Source organism: Notothenia coriiceps, unplaced genomic scaffold, assembly GCF_000735185.1.
Source record: "Notothenia coriiceps isolate Sejong01 unplaced genomic scaffold, NC01 NC01_scaffold00002650, whole genome shotgun sequence".
In the NCBI taxonomy this organism is placed as follows: domain Eukaryota; kingdom Metazoa; phylum Chordata; class Actinopteri; order Perciformes; family Nototheniidae; genus Notothenia; species Notothenia coriiceps.
Window position 1 is genome coordinate 82,269 of NW_011335351.1, and position 13,506 is coordinate 95,774.

At 39.0% G+C, this 13,506-nt stretch overlaps 1 protein-coding gene across 5 annotated transcripts in view; it reads left to right on the plus strand.

Annotated features, from left to right (window-relative positions):
- mybpc3 (myosin binding protein C3) overlaps positions 1-13,506 on the plus strand; it is a 28,568-nt gene that overhangs the window by 5,502 nt on the left and 9,560 nt on the right. Inside the window, exons 3-24 of one of the 5 annotated variants that reach the window (XM_010765745.1) lie at positions 498-683; positions 1,137-1,214; positions 1,447-1,595; positions 2,117-2,234; positions 2,340-2,388; positions 4,462-4,521; positions 4,642-4,644; positions 5,376-5,399; positions 6,369-6,535; positions 6,634-6,766; positions 6,920-6,922; positions 7,013-7,137; positions 7,227-7,332; positions 8,249-8,415; positions 9,908-10,073; positions 10,149-10,255; positions 10,357-10,386; positions 10,471-10,610; positions 10,912-10,983; positions 12,221-12,380; positions 12,775-12,879; positions 12,973-13,161. In XM_010765745.1, the coding sequence (XP_010764047.1) occupies positions 498-683; positions 1,137-1,214; positions 1,447-1,595; positions 2,117-2,234; positions 2,340-2,388; positions 4,462-4,521; positions 4,642-4,644; positions 5,376-5,399; positions 6,369-6,535; positions 6,634-6,766; positions 6,920-6,922; positions 7,013-7,137; positions 7,227-7,332; positions 8,249-8,415; positions 9,908-10,073; positions 10,149-10,255; positions 10,357-10,386; positions 10,471-10,610; positions 10,912-10,983; positions 12,221-12,380; positions 12,775-12,879; positions 12,973-13,161 (2,337 nt within the window). The remainder of the gene's footprint in view (positions 1-497; positions 684-1,136; positions 1,215-1,446; positions 1,596-2,116; positions 2,235-2,339; positions 2,389-4,461; positions 4,522-4,641; positions 4,645-5,375; positions 5,400-6,368; positions 6,536-6,633; positions 6,767-6,919; positions 6,923-7,012; positions 7,138-7,226; positions 7,333-8,248; positions 8,416-9,907; positions 10,074-10,148; positions 10,256-10,356; positions 10,387-10,470; positions 10,611-10,911; positions 10,984-12,220; positions 12,381-12,774; positions 12,880-12,972; positions 13,162-13,506) is intronic. The other 4 variants (XM_010765746.1, XM_010765747.1, XM_010765748.1 and 1 more) reach the window with 4 other exon arrangements.

Consider the following 13,506-nt stretch of genomic DNA (forward strand, 5'->3'; position numbering starts at 1 on the left):
TCTGTCAGTGTGACTGTTTGTTTGGACTTGATAAGGTGGAAACAAATCCTGAAGAAAGGCAGCAGACAAATGGCCCAGCGTGCTACGAGAGACGTCCCACAGCTGTCTGTGGCTCATATCATAGGCACCCTTACTCTGTCTGCACAGAGACCTTGACTCTCACACCAGCACATTATTTCCTCATGAGTAACCACCACTTGACTTGCGCTCAGGATAGCCATGAGAGGCAGCTGATAACACATGGAAAATCATTCAGCCATTCAAAGATGATAAGACGGAAGAAATGTTTGTGTGGAAAATATTTGTCTTGGCCAAAGTCTTTTCAGTCTTACAAAAAAGTGTTTAAGAGAAAATCGGAGATATAACATTGTAAAATATTTAAATATCAACATGTAAAGTCCCCAGCTCAAAGTTTTAATAAAAAATAAATAAAAATTGAATTAATTGTTTTGTATTACTCCACCTACTTGTTACTTATTATCTTCGTTGTTTCATAGGAGGTCCCGTTCAGGCCCCTGCTGATGCTCCTGGGAAGTCTGATGTAGAACCAGAAAAGGCCCCTGCTGATCCTGGACCTGCTCCACCTTCTGATCCTGCTCCACCCACTGATCCTGCTCCACCTGCAGCAGCACCAACAGGAGAGCAGCCCGTGGTCCCAGCACAAGATGCTCCTCCAGCTGAGGGTCAGTATACTCAGTGTTGCTTTTGTTCATAAACGAATGAATGAATCTATCTGTTTAAACATATTTTAGTAAAACTTTTCTGAAAATGGCCCAAAAAATCACAGACTGTTTGATATGCCACAGAGATTAAGATTTAAACACAAGGCATGAATTAAGCTTTCATCAAATGTTGACACCTATACACTCCATACCATATGTTTGCTTGGTTTCTTCTTTGATTTCTCTCACATCTTTCTGTGTAAGATGTGTCATGCACCAAATTGATTACCTTTTTAAAATATAAAAAAATAACCCAATTACAAAGGGAAGCTCTGCATATATCCTCCCCCTTTATACACTTTATATTCTTATTTTGTTTTGCTGCTCTGATGTTCATTTGAATTACATTTGGTTGGACTTGAATCTCTTAACTCCATTCTGCTGCTTCCTGCTCTGAACCTGTTGGATTTTCAGATGCACAGCCTCCAGACACCAGGCAGGACCTGACTGGACTCTTTACAGAGAAACCCACCAGTGGGAACGTCACTGTAGGTGAGTGGTTTCAAAGACAGCCCCATATGACCCTAAAATATGTGTCAATAAAACCTTACAGGAAGATAAAAACATGAGGTTGGTGTTATATTTTGTGGAAATATGAAGTGTTAATGCTTGTATTATTATGTATTTTTGGTTCAATGCATATTGCATGAATTCCGTATTGCATTGGACATCAGAATTTTAAGGATAAAGTGTTAAAACAAATGAAAATTCCTCTTTGGTGCAGGTGAAAACATCACATTTGTGGCTAAAGTCTGTGCTGAGTCGTTGTTGAAGAAACCCACCATCAAATGGTTCAAAGGGAAGTGGATGGACCTCGCCAGCAAGTCTGGAAAACACCTTCAGCTGAAGGAGACGTATGACCGCAACACCAAGGTAGACTCATACTGCAGGCACTGAAACAGAAACGTCTTATTCTTATGTCTTGTGGCACATAATGTTAATATGTGGATCTTATTGCTGTGCCTAAAGAGCCTTTGATCGATTGCCTTTGATATGTATTTTGGCATTAAATCTGTTAACAAATTGCAATAGGCAACAATTAGCTTTTTTTAGTTTTGAAAGTCTCAGTGCTGAGCCTTGCAAGCTCTTGCCGCAGTCACTGATCCTGATAGCATTATGAACCACAGGCACACAGAGGTCATTTTATGAAGAGACTACAAGACATGTTACCCCTGAAAATGTCAAAACAAGTGGGAGAAACACACTTTTACAAGAAAAGTGAGCAGGGAAAGTCTGTGGAACACTTAATAAAGATCACAAATCTCAAACAGACTTATCATTTTATACATATGAAGCATATGTACAGTACAGAAGCATATGTTTCAAAGCAAAGACGTCAGCCTAAGTGTGTCATGTAATCCTTGTTGCATCTCTCCGCATGCTTGTGGTTGCAGGTATACACGTTTGAAATGCAAATCATCGCAGCGAAGGCAAACTTTACTGGAGCGTACAGATGTGAGGTGGCTTCCAGGGACAAGTTTGACAGCTGTAACTTTGACCTGGCTGTACATGGTGAGTGGGCCTGTTGCTTCTTTGTTTGTAGCATCAGTAATATTGTCACTTATATCTTAATTTAAGTAATTAATATGATTCTATCTTTTCACTTTGACATTTCAGAGGCTTGTGCAACTGAAGGTTTCGATATTCGAACAGCCTTTAGGCGCACGTAAGTTTCATAAGACTTTATTTCTTTGCATGAAACACAAAATACCTTTGTTCACATTAAAAGGTATTATAGGCTTATTGATTACCAATTTTCTTTTGTATATTAGTTTCTCTAAGCGTGTGACTGCTTGTCCCAGGACACAATTCATCAATCATGAAACACAGCAAAAGTCAACCTTTTCTTTTACTTTTCCTTACAGGACTTAAGCACACCCCTTTAACTTTAAGAGTGAAATACTTGATAAACTTGCAGCTTTTAGGGATTATTAAGCTATTAAAGTTCAAATTCAAAAGCCATTTTAGTTCTAAAAAGACATATTGTTAATAACGTCTAAACATATTTTACTTGCTTATGGTTGATAGGTAATTTTATTTGGAGAAAAACTGTTATTAGTTATATGTTTTCAGACTCAATTGAGGATTTTGTGTTCATTTTACCATGTTTGTGTAACGAATCATTGTGGAAATGCTAACCTATTAGGAGCGAAGCCAGTAAGAAGAGAAGTGGACAACAATCAAGGTAGTAAAGAGGGTTTGTCGCAGCAATGGAGGCTTATTCAGACCCTGAAAATTCTGGTTGTTAAAACACAGAGAAACCAGGACCAGGATCAGAGCCGTTCTCTCCTGGCCTGTTTCCTCTCTGAATCACGTCCAACAGAACCAGCGTTGTGGATGGTCAAGCCTCGCTGCTGGGTTTTGAGGGAAGGACCACAGGACGGAGACCATGAGAGAGCTGACAGGTGTCAAATTATAGCTCCTGGCTGTAGTCACTAACTATAGTAGCTGTCATTGTGTTAACCTTTGACTCAGCCGATCTCTATGCGTTAAGATTTGGTTATTAAACTATTAAGTAACATGCGCTGGTTGCAGCCATCAGTTCTCTCTGATCTACTCCTGAGCCTTGATCAAAACAGCAGGGCCAGCTGCACAAACAGCTCTCCGGGAGAGTGAGCTTTGACGGTGGTTTGATCGTACTGAAAGGGCAGGATGTGCTAAGACACACAGGCTTTTCAGTAAATGAGCTCTTCCACAGGGTTGCCACTTGCCACATAGAGGATGTGCAGCTATGGTGTGTTGTAACTTCACCGCATAAACCAGAGACTCAGCTTCTAATCCTCGTGTAGGATCAGAGGCAAGAGACAAGCACACTGTCAAGTCTACACCCTTTCTTTATCTTTCATCCCACTGATTTAACCTTGAGTGTTTTCTATTGTTCTTGCTCGGATGGCTGCTGCTGCTCATGGCCTGAGGAAACAATTTCGCATTTTGGGAAATATGCTTATTCACTGTTATTCTGGGATTGACAGTAGATGAGATTAAATCCATTTCATATGACCGTGTTTAGTTTGAGGGCAGAGCCAGGAGGCGATAACCTGGAGGCAGCGGTTAAATCAAATCAAATCAAATCAAGTTTTATTTATAAAGCACATTTAAAAGCGATTTTTGGTCGAGCCAAAGTGCTGTACAACACATAGCTTGGCTAGCTAGTGGACAGTAGATACAACTAGGCTACTATATACCCAGTTTGATTCCTGCGGGGTCCGCTGTTGCATTTCTTTCTTTATTATTTTATTCTTAAAAAGGAAAGACAGGTATTTATGGGATGAATCAGAAATGGTTCACCCTGCTTCTAGTCTTTATGCTAAACTTATCAACGCTCAGCTCTGGTTGCAGTTAAAACCCCCATTACAGTGGTATTAATAAACAATTGTATTTCCCAAAGTACCAAAGTGTTTCTTTGAACATAGCAACAACTGTCTCTCCAGCACACCATCTGCCTGTACATTCACTTCCTTCATCCATAATTTCACTCTTTTCCTTTCAGTCTTCAGAATGAATCCAAATTCTCTTTTTTGATTACTTGATTTTAGGTTTTGTATAACACAGTGCCATTCAGTCTAAAGAGATATCTGAATGGTGCTGTACTTTACAAATACTTGCATATTTGAGCATGAGTAAACAGGAAATTATTCATATTTTATCAAGGCCTAAAAATATATATACCTTTATTTAACACTGATGTTGTTGCCCACTGTTGATGATGTTCTGCTGCTGTTGGCTGATGTTTCTGCAGTGGCGCAGATGGAAAAGAGGACTCAGGAGAACTGGATTTCAGTACCTTATTAAAAAAGAGGTAAGCACAACATATGACAGTTAATTTAAAACTTTTTAGATAACGGCTCCATTTTCCTCCAGTTTTCATAATCCATTTCTGTCTCATTGTCATTCTTTCTGGATCATCCTGCGTCTTCAGAGAGTAAGCTACTTCTGTATTTGCAAGCTAAGAGTTGCAATGATCACCTGATTACACTTACCTGCAGGCAAATAACCCAACGCAACGATATGTTAGGGTGATTGTCTCAGAATGTAACTTGACCATGAATTTGGCATAGTTTTAAGTTTGAAAACGTTTTTTCACATTTTAAATATCGATGCCAGTGAAAATAAGACATACTGCCATGTTAAAACATGCAACCTTTTCCAAATTCCCATAAAAAAGAAACTAGTCACCCTATCATATCTAACTTTTATTATAACACTAATTTCATCCTCAATTCATCCTGTGATCACTAATATTGCCTCCTCGCTGCCACCCTCTCTTACCACAATAACTATAACTAAACAAACATTTTAACTTTCAATCTGGCAAAATCAGCTATTCTGCCCCCTTGTTGTGGATGGTTGTCCCACTATGGTATGCAAACCTTATAGTCTGCATTCGGAAACACAAGTCACCTTCGTTGTGAAGGTGACTTGTGTTTCCGAATCACAAATCACCTCTGTGCATCACACTCCATCACCAGATACTTTCTATCCCCTATTGGACATCATGTAAAGAATAATGCTATTTTGCCCTAATGTCTGCATGCTTGCTTTTATTTAATTTGTTTTAATGGCATATTTTCTAATAGTTGTGTTGCTGTTTAAATGCTTTGTTTAACTTGTTTGGTTTGTTTTGCCTCTTGGGTTCTACCTTTGAATGAGCAGCAGTTTCTTAAAATCCTCAAATCGGTAAGAAGCTGCTGACATACTGACTGAGTGTCGCTGGAAAACGTTGTTTTCGCATGCATTCATCTGTCGGGATTCAGTCCTTTCAAGTTGCATGCATTCATTTACTACAGGAGAAAACAGTTTACATTTCACTGTATTATTACATTATAACAGCTAAAGATGAAGCAATTATTTGATGATTAAACAATAGAAATATAATGGAAGACATGTATTTATTGGTTACAGTATGCTGTACCCTTATGATTAAATAGTGTACATACATTGTTTTGAACAGCTAGTTAAACAATGGTTATTATTTGTGATATAGTGTGCACCAAGGAACTCACAATAGTACTAAACAGCATTTTACTCACTTGGTTAGCCAGGATTCTTTTTTAGCAACAATGTAACAACACAGCTTCACAAGCAGGAAGGGAGCATCTCAGATGATTGGCTGAGGCCACCTAGTGGACAGGTGTGGTATAAAACATAACATAGATAGATGGAGTAGGAGTAGGAGGGACTAACTTGTGTTCCTTGTGCTTGCACTTTTTCTGTCCATATTTCAGACTAACTGGGATTAGACTCTACTTAATAAATAAGGATTAACAAACACATTTACATTACATGTTTATTTGTTAAGGAACTTCATTGCCACATTAGAAATAACATAAAATCATACCACTTCTTTTGTCGTGCAATAAAGTATAATTTTTCATAGAAAACCCTTATTAACATCTTTATTCCCCCATTGTTACGTTAAACAATGAAGCTTAATAAGACATTAATAGTTAACCATGAATTCAAATTGAATTAAATCAATTTATATTGAGTAAGAGAATAGAAATATGTCAATGAGCCATTATGTCGATGTTACTGCACCTCTTTTAAAGCCTACTCATTCTATTCTATATTCATAGTATACATTTTTTCCATCTGTGCCAAGTGACTGATTTTAAAGTCCTCTTCTGTATGCTTTACGTGTTTCAGAGCCGTGCAGGTGAACGCAGAGCCGGACTCAGACGTCTGGAATATTCTCTGCAGTGCTCCTTCTTCAGAGTATGAGAAGATAGCTTTTGAGAATGGCATTACCGACCTGAGAGGGATGCTCAAGAGACTGAAGAAGATGAAGAAGAAAGAGGAGAAGAAAAGTGCAGGTTTGTCCAGAGTTGTTCCTTATAGGCTGCACAATCAACAGTAAAGTATTGACCCAAGTAACAGGTTTTTGCATTTCCTCATTCCCTCTGAAACTTAGCTTTCACCAAAAAGTTGGATCCTGCTTACCAAGTGAAAAAGGGACATAAAATAAAACTGGCCATTGAGGTTGCCAATCCAGATGTTGAGGTGAAATGGCTGAAGAATGGAGTAGACCTTCTTCCAACTGGAAGGTTAGATATTGATGATGGAAACTATTCCCCTTAACTCATTGCAAAATGCACAAATAACAAATACAGGAGCACTGTTTGATGATGTTTATTTATGTTCTCTTTTCTCTCCTACGTCTCGGCTTGGATTAACATCAACTTTCATTATATCCATAGCAAGTAAGTGTCGAATATCATAATAGTTCAAGCTCTTTTACGGCCCTGGGAAAAAGTATTTACTATGAAAACATCTCCCTGGCCTTTGTTAAGGTACATCTTTGAGAGTGTTGGCAACATGCGCTACCTCACCATCAACCACTGCTCGTTGGCAGACGATGCAGCATATAGCTGCGTGGTGGGGGAGGAGAAATGCACCACTGAGCTCTTTGTTCAAGGTATTGAAAGTTTAGAGAAATAACAAATCCCGATAATATCATGTTTGAGGGATGCAGTTCAATGTCTTGTGCTTATCTGCTTTCTGCAGAGCCTCCCGTCACGATCGTGAAGAATCTGGAGGATCAGATGGTGATGAATGGTGAACGGGTGGAGTTAATGTGTGAAGTCTCAGAGGAAGGAGCCAATGTGAGATGGTTAGATATTTTTCTTTACACTTACAAATCAACAGTCTGTTTGGAGGTACATGTTCACACCATTAGATAATTAATCTTGAAGCTAAATCTGGTGTTACTGACATACTAAAATATGAAGTCAGTGAGCCATGACTGGATTGAAAAAAGTAGAATCAAACTTTATTTAAATTCAAAGCAAATGTTCAGTCAGCCTTACACACTGTTTATTTCTTAGACACCCAGCAGATGGCATTTGTGTTTGTCATGTCCACAGACAGAGCTCTGTCTCTGTGACAGACTGCAGGCTGTAAATTATCGCCGCACTGAAAAGGTCACATGAGCATTTTAGTACTATATGTCCCATGTGACCTTTATCTAAAGGAGAAAGTAGCTGCAAATGCTTAAGGGGCTCTGGTTTGAGTGCCAAATAATAAACATACTATTTATAATAATAAAATTGAAATGTTAAAGGTGAAAAAGGCATACATTTATCATTGCGGAAAGTGTCATCTTGTATTGACAAAGCATCTATGCACAGTGTCAACATGTAATGTGCTCATAATCCTTACAAAGCACTTCTGATTATTATTATTATTATTACAATGATGTTTCTAGTCTCTGCAAATATGTTAAGATATGATGTTGGCTACATGTCATGTTTATTGGGTTGATAGGCTTCTAAGCTTTCACCCAAACATAACTTCAATGTGAAAATTGTTTTAGTTGTCATCACTTCACCTAACAGCGGGGTTCCTGTCTCATAAAAGTAGTCATCTACTGTATGGCGGGATATCATAACAACATGAGATGTGGGTGAAAGCTTTAAAGTAAAAGTATTGACCTGCTTTTTAAAGACCTGACCAAAAGTTATATTAGGGAACTTTCATTACGCGTATAAGGAACACTACTCATGGTTGCTGTGTGACATTTTGTGCAGGGAGAAGGACGGTGTGGAATTGACAAGAGACGAGTCTTTCAAGTACCGGTTCAAGAAAGACGGCTGCAAACATGTCCTTATCATTAATGAGGCCATGAAAGAAGACTGCGGACACTACAAGGTTAAAACCAACGGTGGCGAGTCTATGGCTGAAATACTGGTGCAGGGTGAGTGTCATGTGTGCAGAGTACAGTATAAGACACGTTTGTCAGTGATGAACGCTCCAATTTTACATTCTCATACAATAGTGACGTGAGTTTGCCTCTTCTGGCATGCTGTCTATCTTGGGACACATTGGCTCTTGGCCACATTATTCTGCCAAGGTTACTGCAGCCACGTCAATCCACATGCCAGCTAAAGTTAGAAGAAGTAGACCACATTTCACCTGAAGGGCACAGGTGACCAAGTTTCTCTTTCTGGTGTGTTGTTGTGTTTATTTAATTCAACACAGCTTCATTCAAAAGCTGCATTATCACCATCGAAAGTCAAACCAAACTCTTGTTTTGTCTACACTGTCATGATGCTCAGTGAACCGTTGCAGCAACCTTATCTTTAATTTACTGCAACAGTCTTCAATTTCTTAAGGGAAATGTCCCACAAGTATGAACAATTAAAGTCTTTATTTTATATAAAGACATGAGGTTTTATTATTAAATGATAGATTATCTTATCGAACTAAGTAAAGGATCTGCACTGGGCCCCTCACACTTTTTGGAGTGTGATTCTTTGATGGTACCCTGACTCTTATTTTTTATTTTTACAATAATGTGAAGTTGTTAATGAATTAAAGACGCGGCATGGTTTTCAGTTGTTTATGTTGGATAAATATGCTTAATTTCAATTCACAGGTGATCTAAAAATGGTGGATGGGGACGGTTCAAACTCATCCGTACATGGACGTAGGCAAAATAAAACCCCAGCTAGTTTTACCCTCTTTTTTACCATTCAGTAACCATTTCATCTTAGTTCCATGATCCCATAGAGCAAAGGTTTTCATTATGAATAAATGGGAAATCATCACATGACAGCCATCTTGACCTTTCCTTGTAGACGCTATAATTTAGTCCTGGTTATTTATTGAATATATATACTCTTACTTTTGAATATATATTCATGTGTATGTGTGATATGTGTGTGTGTGCGTGTGTGTCCAACACCTCAGTCCACAGCTGAACTCCCATTGTAGTACCATTCCCACCTTATGTGCCATCACTGGCAGCGAGCTGATGTGAAACTCCTGTAACCTTTACAAGGAGCGTGGTGTGAGTTATCTCTCTCAGATAAAAATGTATCTGGGGTCTCTTTAATAACTCCTGTATACATTATTTCTTAAGATATACAGTATTGAGCTGCTCCTGCATCTGGTCTTCATATCCTCCCACTTTATTGTCTACCCTAAATCCAATTAACTATTCCCCTTGTGCCTGTTGCTAAGATACAACGCAAAAAGGCTACACAAAGATAATGAACACCCACCACTCGATCATATTATTACTAAATTATCCTCACATACAATAGCTGCATCTGATTTTGTATCTCATTATAATCACACGTCATCATCTTATTCTGCCTCCTGATACTGTAGCACCTCATCTGAAGGCCTCCGTAGTTTTCTATTAACTGAAATCTGAGTTTATGTTTTTTTTCCTGACCGTGTAGAGAAGGACCTGGAGGTCTACCAAAGCATTGCAGACCTCACAGTGAAGGCAAAAGATCAAGCGGTGTTCAAGTGTGAGGTGTCGGATGAGAAAGTTAGAGGAACCTGGTACAAGAACGGTGTGGAAGTCAAACCCGATGCCAGAGTAAATATCACGCACATTGGCAGGTGAGGACTCTCATACAAAAGCTTTAAAAATGCTAAATATTTTTCAATGAACTAAACTTCTGAACAAAAATGTAGGAACCACAAACTGACCATTGATGACGTCAAACCAGAGGATGAGGGAGACTACACTTTTGTGCCAGATGGCCACGCTTTCAACCTTTCTGCTAAACTCAATTTCTTGGGTAATATTGATAGTTTTGCATTTACTATTCAAAATCAATATCATTCATAGTTTCACAAGCTTAATTTTTCTCGAACAATTTATTTCTCTCCTCTTTCCTAGACGTGAAGATTGATTTTGTGCCACGCCAGGGTAAGAAAAACTTACTCTCATATAGTAAACCAAATGAAATTCAAGGGTCTGTTCATTTGAACCATTACTCTCTTCCTCTATTAGATCCTCCTAAGATCCACCTGGACTGTATGGGCCGCACGTCCGATTCCACCATCGTGGTGGTCGCTGGCAACAAACTGCGTCTGGATGTCCCCATCACTGGAGACCCTGCTCCCACAGTGATCTGGACCAAAGGAGGGAAGGTAAAACAGACAGATAGACTTATGTTATTTGTCAGCTGCACTCTTCATCTGACATCTACTGTTTATCCAGAGCCAGTAGGTAAGTCTGAAAACTGAGCCTAAACTGAGCAAATGTAAACAATGTGCAATGGAATTATATTGTAATGCAAGCTGAGGATAATACAACTGTTTGGGTATTTAGCTATTAATGCATTCCTCGCTGCTAATAAATAAAGTACAATGCTACTAACAGAGAACAGAGAGGGTTACCTACCCTCTCTGTTCCCTTTGGCTTTTACCGCTTTGCTCTGCTTGAATATAGGCTAGTTCTGTCAAAGCTGACGGAGAAGAGACAGAAGGGCCGGAATCTTCTTGGACCCTGAAGCATGGGGAAGTAAGTGTGCATGTCCACTATCAATATATGCCTGTTCATACTACACTGAAATACAAGACACTGAATGTAGTTTACTACCTCTTTGTACCTAAAGTAAACGATGGGCTTATAGTGTATTGGATGTACAACTACAGTATAGCCAATAGCATTTGACCTTATGTAAACTTGCAACTGTGTAACAAGTTGAGTTCAAGGCACAAGATAATTGATGGTGCGGCTACTTGACTGAACATGTTGTGGGTTCCATTGATTTACTGCCTTACTACCCCGGAGCAAGATGAGGCTGCAGCAGTAACAACAACAAACAGAACCAGACAAATACACACAAGCATCTTTAAGGATGTATAAGTGCCCTTTTCTATTCATGTCAGTTTCACATAGCTTTAGAAACACAGTGCATGGGGTCAGTATTTATCCAAGTCAATAAGGTAATAGCCTGTTCTGAATCTCACTATGGACACACAGGTCACAGGAAATGGGTAAGTATGTTTCCATAGAAAGGGACTATGTGAAACATTCTTTACTTTCATTGACCAACCAAATAAAGATAGATGATGTTGTGCTAGATTACTTTACATTTCCAGGAGGCAAAATCCAACAGGCACAGTGACAGTAGAGAAAAAGGTCCACCATATCTTAATGTGATTTGTTTTCCCTGCATGCTTATGGTTTCTACAAAGTTCATTTTAGTGACTATTTACTGTCAGCAGATATGTAATATTAACAATATTAGTTTTCAAGCTACTACTCAGTATTTCCAAGTGCCTATTCTCCATTTGCATGGTAAAATCTGGAGATTTGTGTTGTAGAGCTACTGAGATTAATGGAGTAATCAATCAATTATCAACTATTAAAAAAACTGGCCACTATTTTGATAATCCTTTAGTTCTGTTTGGACAAAAAACGAATTTAACTAAAAAGTCAACATTTCTGACTGATTCTTAAATGAATGAATGAATGATTTTTGTTTTACTCCTCTATGATTTGAACTAAATATATTTGAATTGGGGGACAAGTCAATACATTTGAGGACATCATGTGTTTGTTTTTTCTACCAAACACTTCCCTTGATACCTCAACAAAGTCGGTATTGAAATCCTTCAAAATGTGGCATGATGTTAATATACTACATGTAGTTAACCAGCATCTTTACCTCTAGAACCTGCAACGCTACTATTGATCAGTTTTGTGTTTCTCAGTCCAGTAACTGTCCGTTGGTTGTCATTGTGTATGGCAGGTCGTCACAGAGGGAGACAGCAGGGTCCATGTTGAAACCACCAAAGGACACTGTATCTTCACCATTGAGGGGGCGGAGAGGCAGGACGAGGGATTATACTCTGTTGTGGTTCGAAACCCGGCCGGGGAGGACACTGCTGATATCAATGTGAAAGTTGTCGGTAAGACTGACCCCACTGCTAATAGGGAGGCTGTGGCTCAGTGGATAGTGTGCTGGACTTCGAATCAGGGGATAGCAAGTTTGAGTCCCACTGCAGTCAGCATGTCGTTGTGTCCCTGGGCAAGACACTTCACCCCAAATTGCTCCTGTGGGGATTGTTCAAAGTATTGAGTGTGTAAGTCGCTTTGGATAAAAGCGTCTAACAAATGACTTGTAATGTAATGACATGTAATGTAATTACCACACAAACAAATTCAAGTAGCAGCATCACTTCATCAAATCATAGAGCTAGAATGGCTTTAAATAATCCTAACAACTGTAAATCTCTTTGGCTGGATTTGTGTGTAAAAACACAAATGTGTCTTTTCTCTAAACACATGCCATGTTTCCCCCAGATGTTCCAGACCCTCCCCAGACTCCCAGAGTCCTCAGCGTGGGGGAGGACTCCTGTGTGGTTCAGTGGGACCCCCCTCTTTTTGATGGTGGACAGCCAATTATTGGTAAAAAAATGTTTAATTGTTCATATTATAGGGAAGTCTTCTCCTCCTTGTCTTGTTCTGAAAAGATAAGTGAATCAACATTTTAATTATTAGGCTATGTGCTGGAGAGGAAGAAGAAGAAGAGCTACAGGTGGATGAGACTGAACTTTGACCCTTACACTGACACTACCTTTGAAGCCAAGCGGATGATTGAGGGGATGGAGTATGAGATGCGAGTCTATGCCGTCAACGGCATCGGCATGTCTCGCCACAGTCCAGCCTCACAGCCTTTCGTGCCAGTCGGTAAGTCTTTAGTTTTATACCAGCTCCTACCACACGTGAAATTAGTCAATTAATAATTTTCCCAAATTGCTCCACAACTGTTCCATACTAAAGATCATGCATGTATGAGTAGATTCAATTCAGAATCAGAATACTTTATTGCCAATCATATTAAGATAAACGGAAATTTGTCTTTGGCACTGGAAAGTAAAATATCAATCAACACACACACAATTAATACACACACAAAAAAGGAAATGGCATCTCCATTTGACTAAGTGGCAGTCTTAATAAAAGTGCTGAGTGGTTTGTTCTTCAACTGGCTTGGGTACATTAAAATATCAGTAGTATGAAAAATAAATAATT